The sequence below is a fragment of the Manis javanica genome, chromosome 2 (assembly GCF_040802235.1).
Source record: "Manis javanica isolate MJ-LG chromosome 2, MJ_LKY, whole genome shotgun sequence".
In the NCBI taxonomy this organism is placed as follows: domain Eukaryota; kingdom Metazoa; phylum Chordata; class Mammalia; order Pholidota; family Manidae; genus Manis; species Manis javanica.
In genome coordinates this window covers 171,242,443-171,253,857 of record NC_133157.1, presented here as the reverse complement: position 1 = coordinate 171,253,857, position 11,415 = coordinate 171,242,443, and the positions used below count along the sequence as shown (strand labels likewise).

General features: G+C 40.2%; 1 protein-coding gene across 2 annotated transcripts in view; it reads right to left on the bottom strand.

Moving 5' to 3' along the window:
* Window positions 1-221: 221 nt before the first annotated feature.
* Window positions 222-11,415, bottom strand: part of LRRCC1 (leucine rich repeat and coiled-coil centrosomal protein 1) — a 55,443-nt gene continuing 44,249 nt past the window's right edge. Inside the window, exons 16-19 of one of the 2 annotated variants that reach the window (XM_036998138.2) lie at window positions 10,253-10,461; window positions 10,021-10,158; window positions 8,331-8,466; window positions 222-569 (exon numbers count right to left, since the gene is read on the bottom strand). In XM_036998138.2, the coding sequence (XP_036854033.2) occupies window positions 447-569; window positions 8,331-8,466; window positions 10,021-10,158; window positions 10,253-10,461 (606 nt within the window). In that variant the 3' untranslated portion in view covers window positions 222-446. Of the gene's footprint in view, window positions 570-8,330; window positions 8,467-10,020; window positions 10,159-10,252; window positions 10,462-11,415 lie in introns of those variants that run through there. The other variant, XM_036998140.2, reaches the window with a different exon arrangement.

Genomic DNA, 11,415 nt, shown 5'->3' with positions numbered 1-11,415 from the left:
GGGTATAATTAAGAAAATTTTAAAAGAATGGATCTACATCAACTAAAGGACAACCAATAAATATAATTAGTTCTTCATCAACACAATAAGGTAATAACAATGATTAAAGTATTTTCCCTCATAGAATCCAATACTAATCTTAATTTTCATTTACATATCTGTAGGCAAATGTGTAATTACCAAACAATGTATAAGCACAGAAATAAGTGTCTTAAGTCTAGTTATTTTGATAGGGATTTCTAATAAACATTATTTCAACAATTTATTATTATAAAAACCTGCATATACAATAAATACTTGATCAAAAGCCTTTTAAAAAATAAAATCAGAATGAAATGTGTGGAAAGAGACATTTCAAAAACGTAGCAGTTCCTACTATTACAATATTTAATCATTTTTACAGTACATCTGCTGGTCTATTTCAATTTAATTCATTCTCAGAACCATCACATTTCTTGCTGAATTTCACTTAAAGCAAAAGCAAGTTGCTTAATTTTTTCTTCCATTGCTTTTTTGTTCTTACATGTTTCTTCCAGAAGACCACGCATTTCTTCTTCAACTTGATATACCTAAAACAACATAAATTTTACACTTACATTTCTAAAGAAAATGTATTTTAAAAATGCATTCTGAAAGAAATGTCAAAAGTTCCTTCTTAAGAATTTTGTAACTTGTATTCGTTGAAAGCAAACAGGTTTGTAAAATGTGACTTATCCAAATTCTAACAAGGAAATCTATGTTTATACTGTTTACAAAGTACTTATATGTATATTACCTATTTATTTTTTGTAAATTCTTGTGATGAATCCATGGTAATTTATTTTAATTGTATTTTAGAGTTTAAAAAAATTGTTTGAAGTTGTGCAGCTTCTCAGCAGCACATCTGGCCAGAAATGGTCTTCTGACTTCATTTTTCCACTGCCCTGTGCTGGTTATGAATGCTGAGTCACGAGTTCAATTTAAACACCAGTTTCTTACAGATTTTTAAAATTAAAATTACCTCCCTTCACAAAGCAACTCTTTAATCTAGTCCCTATTCTAAAACTGTTATGGATGGTTATAAATTACCATCACTTTGAGACAATCATATCATTTATTCCTAACTTACATTCTCCTAGTTTTCTCTGTATTGATACCACTAACTTCTGCTTGAAACTTTCTCCTATGGTACAACCCTCCTGACAGTACCATCAACACAACCATCCCTTTCTGTTTATTTTCCTCATCCTAATCTCTAATACAGATTTCCTCATCCTTTTTGCTCAGAAAATTAGTATTTCTAATTTAAATTATCACCTCTCAATGATGCCTCACAGTTCTTTTTTTCATAATCACATTTGAGCTCTGGTGCCATTCCTCTAACTCTCTGACAGACACACCCCGTTGATGTTAGATCACATTAGCAGAAGGTCCAAAACTGAATTCAGTATTGTCCTTTCAGGTAAGGGACTAATCTTACACTTTATTTAGTATATTACCTGATGTACCCTCATTAAACACTTTGCAGATTTTAAATAAAACTTACGAAACATCTATTGACTTGAAGGGAAATAAATAACTAAATTTTAAACAAATTGTACTTCCTAATTTACTGAAATTATTTCAGAAGACATTTTCTCCTCTTTCTCTTCATGTAGACTCCTGAGGGTAACTTAACTAAACATTGACTATAATTACATGGAATATTACTTTCCCTTTCTGTTATTAAATTCTTTTCTATTCACTGGATTCTCAATATCTAGTCTTACAGATATCTCAGCTTCTTAGTACACTTAAAATTCAGGGAAGACTGTAAATGCACAACTGTCCCCTCATAGCAGATCTCTAAAGCGGGGTCACATTGAAATCACGTGTTGAACTTTAAAAATACTTGGGTCTGGACCCAGACTTAATGAACAAAGGTGAGAGGGAAGCTCATGAATGTGTTTTACTGAAAAGCTCCACAGGTGATTCTCATGTTTGATTTAACAACACCCTTAACTCATTTCTTGATATTAAAATGATACATTTGATAGTCATGAACCCTAATTAGTAATATGTTGGGACCTTTTGCCTCTTTTAGGCCTGTGACAGCCGCAGACTGGAGGTTTCCATCCTCTCTCGTTACTTCCACATTCGTGGCCTAACTAGCTTCCCGCGCATGCGCTCTTGGCCCTAACTCCGCCTCCCTACCTAACCCAAACCTGTCTAAAGACCCTAGTGACAGATGAGATAATCAATTCCCATTGGTATCTGTTACTTCCTTATCTTCCCCTATATAACTAAGCCTCTGATGGAATAAAGCTGAGTTTTGCTGCGCCCTTGAGGCTGACACATCTCCCGACTTGGTGTGGTTGTTTTTCCCCAGATCTCAGGGGAGGGTGTCCAAGCTGCCGACACTTGCCCTCTCGCTCAGCCCCGGGGATAACAGGCTGGTCCTGCTTGTCCCCCCGCCTTCTTGTTGCTGAAGAGCAACAACTGGTGTCCCGTGTGAGGAATGAGGAACTTCGCTGATGAGCTAATCGGACTATGGGTAAGTGTAATCCCATAAAATATGGGACATTCTTCTTCCAAGCCTGATCCCTCTCTTGAATCCCTTAGGGTCCTCCTCCGAAGTAGAGGCCTAGAGCTCTCTGACAGCCAAGCTATCAAAACCTGGGAGACCTTAGTTAAGGTCACCCTGTGGCTGCCTGCAAGTAATTTGTTTGGGAAACTTGGGACAGGGTGGAGCAACTCGTATGCAAAGCCCAAGTTAATCGGGGTGATATCCCCCCTCTGGGGACCTTCCCTACTTTGGCAGCCCTTAAGAATTGCTTCCTCCTCCTTGGCCATCGAAGCCAGCTGCCAAGAACTTAATAGACAGGGAAACCACTGGGTCAGGAGCCCCTTCCCGGGGAGATTCTGATCCCCTTCCTCAGGCTGAGTCCACACCGCAGGACAAGAAAGCCATAAAGAGCCGGATGAGAATCGTGGCAATGGCACCCTCGACCCTTTTGATGCCGCCCCTGGCCTCCCAAATCCACGGCTCCTTTGTACCCACCACTTCCTGGTACTAGTTTCTCTTCTAACCCTTTCAAATCATCAGCACCCCCTCCTCCATACCAACGAGCAGGGGTTTCGGCTCCTCTCCCATATAAGGATTCATGCTCTTCTATTGGCTGCCAACAGGCAGAGGTTCCAGCTCCTCTCCCATATAAGGACTCATGCTCTCCCATTGGCTGCCAACCCCAAGAGAATCCATTGTTCCACCCACAACCTAACCCAGGGCCATGTCAGCTATTTCCTGTCAATGTTAATCCCAGAGGTAACCACCCTGCCCCCTGGTACCCTTGGGAGCTAGGTGACCTTAAGGAATTAAAGAAGGCCGTTGAGGATGGCCCCAATGCTCCTTGGACTGAGACCATCCTCCAGGGACTTGCTCACCATCCGTGCACCGCTGCAGACTGGAGGGCTCTTGCCCAGGCTGTTCTCCCTGGCCCCCCTTTATATTAAGTGCTGTGCTTTGTATAAAGAGGAATGCCAGCAACAAGCTGAGAGGAATCTGACATACTCTTTTACATATATATGGATGATATTTTATCTTGGGGGGCCACTTGTTCCCACAAATTAGACAACCCCTTTAAAAGGTGCCTTTCCCTGCTTAAAAACTACAACTTTCAAATTGCCCCAGATAAAGTTCAACAGATAGCCCCTTTTAAAATTTTGGGGACTACTTTAACATTAGATGTTGTCTCCCCTGTTAAGCCCCAGTTGTGTATTCAAGACACATATATGCTACCACAGCTCCAGAAATTGCTGGGGGAAATCAACTGGATGAGGCCCTGGATTCCTATAACCACAGCTGATCTTATCCCTCTTTTCGACCTATTAAAAGGCCTTAACCTAGCTTCAACAGTGACTTTAACCCCTATACATAGAGACACATAGACAAAAGTTCAACATGCCATTGATAACGCTGCCTTAAAGATATAGTCCAAATTTGCCACTAATCCTCTATATTATGGCGGGAGAGACCCTCCTCAGTGCCCTTTTGGCTCAGGAGGGAGATCCTGTACATTGGATACATCTATCTGTGGGAGGGGCACCCCCAGTGTACTCTATAGTGGATCAAATGGCTGACTGCATTGTCAAGGGACGAGATCTTTCTGTCTGTCTTTTTGGGTGTGAACCTCACTCTTTGATCATCCCTTTTTGGGTCAATGATTTCTCTTGGCTACAGAGAAATAATTCCAGATTGGCAATGGCCATGGAAAGCTTTCCGGGGATAGTGGACTGTCACTATAGTTCCTATAAGTGGATGAGTTCTTTTAGCCAGTTGGCGTGGCAGCTGCCAAAAATGTTCCTCACTGAGGCAGACTCTTTCCCCTCTGTTTTTACCAACGGGGGTAAACGGGGAGCCTCTATGGTAATGTTTCCCCCAGGCACAAGTGAGTCCCCTCTGGCCGTAACCCTCTTTCATGAGGTGCAGGGCTCCACCCAGTTTAAAGAGCTTTATGCTGTTGTTTTAGCTCTGTCTGAGATTCAAAGCCCTCTTAATCTGTTTTCTGATAGCCTTTACGTTGTCAATCTACTGTCCAACCTTGTGGGTGCACACATCAGACTTGACAATAATCCCATCACTCCTTTGATGATTCAAGCTCGCAATTTGTTAAAACAGACTAGTTCCCCTTTTTGTACAACATTTAAGGGGACATCAAGACTTGCCAAGCTTTTTGTCGAGGGGCAATGCTCTTGCAGACCGACTAGCTTCAGCCTACACGGTACGGGAGGCCACCTCTTTTCATCAACTTACACACACTAATTGGAGGGGACTACACCATTGGTTCCTTCAAGTCGCCGTCAGAGACTTAAAAAAGATCATTAGAGCATGTAAATCATGCCAGCCCTTTCTACAGGTTCCTCCGCTTCAAAAGGGCAGAGTGAACCCTCGAGGCCTGAGGCCCAATAACCTTTGGCAGACTGATGTCACACATTTTGCCCCTTTGGGGAAGCTTAGATACATATTTCTAACAGTTGATACCTTTTCCCATGCTTGTTGGGCTACAGCCCATACAAGAGAAAAATCCAAACATGCCATAAGCCATTTTCTCCAGTGCTTTGCCGTTCTTGGCTTGCCAGATCAAATTAAAACTGATAATGGTCCCTGCTTTATTAGTAAATCTTTCACTGAATTCTTGAGTAAATGGCAAATTTCCCATACCACTGGAATTCCTGATAACCCTAAAAAACAAGCAATCGTGGAAAAACACAATCATACCCTCAAATGTCAAATAATAAAACAAAAAGGGGGAACACTTACCCCCCCCATGATCAACTAAAGATGGCATTATTTACTCTAAATATTTTAAATTTTGCCAAAGGCGACCAGAACACTTCTTGCCCTTCCAACAGCACTGGACAACAACCATTACTTATCGGATGATTAGAGCCCGATGGAAGGACCCCCTTACTGGAGAATGGAGGGGCCCAGACCCCCCTCATTACAGCTGGAAGGGGATTCGGCTGTGTCTTTCCGACCAATGAAAAAAGGCTGATCTGGGTCCCCACAAGGGATCTCAAGTATTACCCCCCTAAGGAGGGGGAGTTCACTGATGTCAATGATGACCCAGAAGGCCCCCGCCTCCTGAGGATCTCTCTCTTCTTTCTCTCTTTCAGGGTCTGCAATGAACCCAATGATGCTGGTCTTCCTGTTAATGGCAATAAATCTCCCATTAGCTAGGACAGGATTTGGAGATCCCGGTCAAGCAAGAGCCATACTACGAAAAACCATCGGAGACCCCTGAACAGCCTGCGCTCACTACAAGGCTCCTCCCCCCCGCACACTGTTATACTTCTACCAAAACCTGCCCTAATGGGCAACGGGCAGTTACACTTATGCAAGGGACAGAAAATGGATGCCCTGGGAGAGTTCTCTCTCACCATTGTTGGCCAGGCCCCAAAATATCTTCACCTGCCCAAGAAAAATCCCCCTCTGAGTGTCCTTGCACCACTTTTCTTGCCTCTGTTCATGCTCAATGCTATCAGGAGGTTATCCCCTGAACTCACCGGAACAAAACATACTGGTATGCAACTCTGATAAAAGGCAAGGATGAATATGCTGACTGTCGAAAGAATAGGGGAGAGAACGTCTGCTGGAATAAGTTTGCCCGTATAGGTGCCTCTGATGGGGGCGGAGTCCAAGATTAGGCTCGACAGTACCAAAATTAAAAAACTGGTAGACAGGCTGACTGAAGACCAAAATCCTCCAATTTACCACCCTCTTAGCCTCCCAGAGATCAGGGGAGAATTACTTCTTGATCCTGAGACACAATTAATCATACAGGCTGCCTTTACCTTACTCAATAGAACCAATCCCGATTTAGCTAAGGATTGCTGGTTGTGGTTGAGGCCGGGACCATTACAAGCCAATGCTCTTCTTGTTAACCTGTCACAGACCGAGCCCCAGTGCCAGCTGTTACCCCCAAGTTCTAGAGTCTATCTAGACCCTCTTTCCCCTAAAGGCCCATGCTTCAAAGCTGACCCCTGTACTGATAATACTAGTAGGATAGATGTACTTCGAATCCACTATTCTTTTTGCCAACAAAATATTACTGTGAACAATACCTTTCTCTGTCCCCCTAATGGAACAGTCTTCATTTGTGGGGAAGACGCGTTTGGCTTTCTCCCGACAGACTGGATGGGGCTTTGTGCTCCAGCTATAATTTTCCCTGACATTGGAGTAGTCCCTAATAATCAGAGCCTCCCTATTCCTGCTTTAGACCACATTGGAGGTAGATCAAAAAGGGCCATCCAAGTTATCCCCCTGCTTATAGGCCTTGAGGTGGCCACCGGAGCTGCCACTGGGGCAGCAGGATTGGGGACCTCTCTGCATTATTATAAAGCCCTTTCTCAACAGATGATCGATGATATACAAGCTGTAGCCAGCACAATTCTTGGCCTCCAAGCACAATTGGATTCTCTCGCGCCAGTAGTCCTACAGAATAGTAGGGGGCTTGATCTCCTCACAGCTGAAAAGGGAGGCTCCGGCATAGTCCAAAATAAGGTCAAGCAATTTCAAGAAGACCTCGAGAGATGCTGAAAAGAATTACAAGCCAATTTTCTTTGGACTGAGTTTCATGGGTGGTTGTCCTATATCCTGCCCCTCCTTGGTCCTATCCTTCTTTTGCTCCTACTTTTCACTTTTGGGCCCTGTATTATTAACAAGATTATCCAGTTTGTCCAAAAAAAGAATTGAATCAATTCAGTTGATGTGCATGCAGGTACATTACCAGAGAGTTGCCATGGAAGCCAGTGACCCCTACGATCGCTGTGAACCTTATGATGCAGCAGTGTCCGTTAATTCCCCCTAACTATCTCCCCGCACGCCCATGACGGGTAAGATCTCCAAGGTGGAGACAACCTAAGACAGGACTCGGAGGATGAGTAAGCTTGGGACAACCGAAGAGATGCAAGGTACCCAGTGACGGGTAAGATCCCCAGAGGGGGACAACCTAAGACAGGGGCCTTGCCCGCCGGGACATCCCAGAGCATTTATAAAACAAAAAGGAGGAATTGTTGGGACCTTTTGCCTCTCTTAGGCCTGTGACAGCCGCAGACTGGAGGTTTCCATCCTCCCTCGTTACTTCTGCATTCATGGCCTAACTAGCTTCCTGCGCGCACGCTCTTGGCCCTAACTCCGCCTCCCCACCTAACCCGAAACCTGCCTAAAGACCCTAGTGACAGATGAGATAATCAATTCCCATTGGTTTCTGCTACTTCCTTATCTTCCCCTATATAACTAAGCCTCTGATGGAATAAAGCTGAGTTTTGCTGTGCCCTTGAGGCTGACACATCTCCCGGCTTGGTGTGGTTTTGTTTTTTCCCAGATCTCAGGGGAGGGTGTCCAAGCCGCCGACACTTGCCCTCTCGCTCAGCCCCAGGGATAACAGGCTGGTCCTGCTTGTCCCCCCACCTTCTTGTTGCTGAAGAGCAACAGTAATGCAATATTCTTTGAGAACTTTTTCTAAGGTACTGATGGATTGCACTTAAGGCATTCACATTCTCACCGTGCCTACATGTAACCAAAGTGGCTTCCAATTGAGATTTGTTAATGATATGGCAATTTTCATCCAGAGATTATACAGCAGGTGTACCTCAGGATCAAACTTGTAATTTTGGTTTCATTAGAATATATTCTACAATTAACCTAAGTACTACGAATATTTTGGCCTGGCTTCATGACAGTTCTGGAAACAGTCTTCATATCTATTTGGTCATTTAACTCATGCTGCCTTTTTTCTTCATAATTCTCAAAGATCCTATTTATTTAGCTATAACAATACTGATTAACAAAGTGAATTTTACTTAAGCACCTTTAAATTTGCAGAATCAATACATTTCTGCTTTTCATTTGCCAGATGTATTATTTCAACTTGATGAGCCTCAATAATTGCATCAACTTGTTTTTTAAAGGCATAGTCCATACTATGAAGCTTTTCCATTGCATCCCTTAAAAACAAAACAAAATAAAAACCGTAAGTATCTATCTGTGTCCATAAAAATGAGGATTCTTTTTTTCTTCTTAAATAGAAGCTCTTACATTCATGTAAGCAAAGGCATATCTTGGGTAACTAAAGTTATAAGTAGTTCATCATTCAACACAATCAGTAACAGAACAGGGAAGGGTAACATCAATAAAGTTTCTTACACTTTGACACTCTGAAAGAATATTCCTGTTCTCATTTATTTGGACTCTCAGGATATGGCTTCTAAGCATCTTCACAGATGATGACTATCAATCTTTCTTCTCCCATGTGTTTGCAGTATGGTAACAATTTGAGAAGTATATACTATATAGTCAGGTTTAAATTTATGAACATCTATGTCTTATTTCCTTACGTTAACGTTTAACAGATAAAACTCATGTTAAAAAATGCATTAAATTGTTAGTATTCACAAAATTTTAAGTGCTAAAAGTTTCTTAGAGGCCGAAAATTAATTCTATAATGAACACATTTTCTGGTTTTGGCACATCCCAAAATAATAGTGGATTGAACATTAGGAGAACAAATCAAAAGCCTTTCTTTTATTTCTAGTTTTAACACTGAGTAGCCATTGACTAAGGGCAAGTCACCAACTCTGCATTAGAGTTTTCCAACTATAAAACAGGATAATTCTGCCTGTTCTGCCAACCTCACAGAGTTACTTCTGGGTCCAAAGTTAAGTATAAGAAAAACCAATAAATGTCGTATCATAAAAAGCTTTACAAATGCATTATTTTTATTAAACAATGATTTACTTCTTTCATTTAAATTCGAAGTAAAAATCATGTATGGCAATCTTAGTCATAAAGGCACTAATTGCATAAAATCAGGTCTTTATTGTTTTGCTGTTAATGACATACTGAACAATGCAATACAGGACATTATGAAAATTGTCAGGGTTTATGATTTATACTTAAGTTTAGGAATTGCAATGATAGGAAATGATGGTTTCCTGTAAGGATCTAAAGGACTCCAAATTGCAAAGTTGTGACTTTATAGGAAATGATGGTTTCCTGTAAGGATCTAAAGGACTCCAAATTGCAAAGCTGTGACTGGCTGGAGAGAAAACTGCAGCAGGTTCCAAGCCTAGGTCTCTCTATTAGTGCTTGGTTGAAAGCAAAGTGGAACAGGGTCTATTAGCAGACAAACAAATAACTGTATTATCAATAAAAACTTTCTGTAGAGTGTAATAACACTTTTTCATTTTCAATGAGTTAAAATGTAAGAAATCAAATTCCAGTTTCTGTTCTATTTGATATAATGGCAACCAATGTCTATATGAGATTTGTGGGCTCTCTATAAGCCACGTTATCTGTACCACTCTGTATCTTGATAATAGAACCAATGACCAAACTTTTAAGGGAGGAACTATTATCATCTTCATTTTATAGACCGAACAGAAATAAAGTAGTTGGCAAACTATGTTTTTAGCCCTTCTTTCTACATATCTTACCCATCCCCAATTCAGTGTTTACTTAAGTTTAAAGATATCACACATACTTTAGGACTTAATGCTTACTTTTGTAATTCAATACTTTTGTCTCTTTCGGCCTTAAGTTTCCTTTCCTTGTTTTCAAATTTTTCTTTCACTTCTTTCACTTGCATTTCAAGATGACATAGAAGTTCTCCTTTATCATGCCACTTCTGATTAAGTGTACTAGCATGAGAAGAAATAATTTGAAATATTAAATTGGTTTTCTGAAATTGTTAAAGCCACATTTAATTGCTCAGTGGGAAATACTATATAATACCTGTAAGCTTTTCTAATTTCTTCAAGTTCTAATTCCTTTACTTTCAATTGCTGTTTTAGTTTTTCTCTTCTTTCACTATGTCTTTCTAGTTTTTCAATTATGTCACCCAGTTGTAAGGATTTTTCATCAAGTTGTTCTTGAGTACATTTTTGTACTTCAGTGATCTTTTCTTGTAATATTTTGATTTGTTCCTCTCTTTCCCGTACAGACTTTAAGAAAAAATAAGTACTTTATTTTTATTAACGCTAATTTCTAATTTGATATATCTTAAGATTATAAAAACTATAGATTAAAAGATAAATTGAATGCTCATTGTTTTTGAGATTTACAGAACATCTTTTGCCAAAATAAGAAACATTACTACTACTTTAAGTGCTATTAAGAAAGTTAAAATTTTTATCCATTTTTACACTTTTTATTTCAGTAAGTTGGTAATGAACAATTAGAGTGAGTAGAAGGAAAAGAAATCAGCACAATGAAAATTTAAAATAACATAATCTTGCACTTGAAAAGATCTGTTTACATGAAAGAAACAGAAAGAAAATGAGGTGGCTAACAGAGATACAGCAAAGAGTGATGTTCACAGTGTATGTATGGAATAAAATTAAACTGCTATTTCCACCGTGCTAAAAAGAAGTGTTCTCTATTAGGAGGAGCAAAAACTTTACTATAAAATAAAGCATGATTTCATCACTATTAAAATATCACATAAAAACAGGCTTTAAATACCAAAATCTTTCTTTTATTCCATCTCTGCACTATGAGTAATGACTTTATCCTGTATTTGCATAATACAATCAGAGGAAAATGAAGGATGAAAACCACCTTAGGCACTGTTAAATGCCTAACAGCGTCTGTAGGAGTAGGCCTCATATGGGTTATTTATCCCAGGGAAGACTTGTTTGCTTATGGGGGCATGCCTGGACATTTGCAACAGCCCTGCTATCTACCAACTATTAACATCAGTCTCTGCAAGTGGGAAAAGATGAAACTGGTAGTTCTTATTTTTACTTTTTCTCCTGTTCCACATTGCCTTTTTTTCCTTTTGGGAAGAAGATGGAGGCAAACAAATAATAGACAAGAACTTAAGTATGGATTCTTAAGTATTAAACTTAAGTATGGATTCTTAAGTATTATAAAGAATGTGGTTCAATTCCCCAATA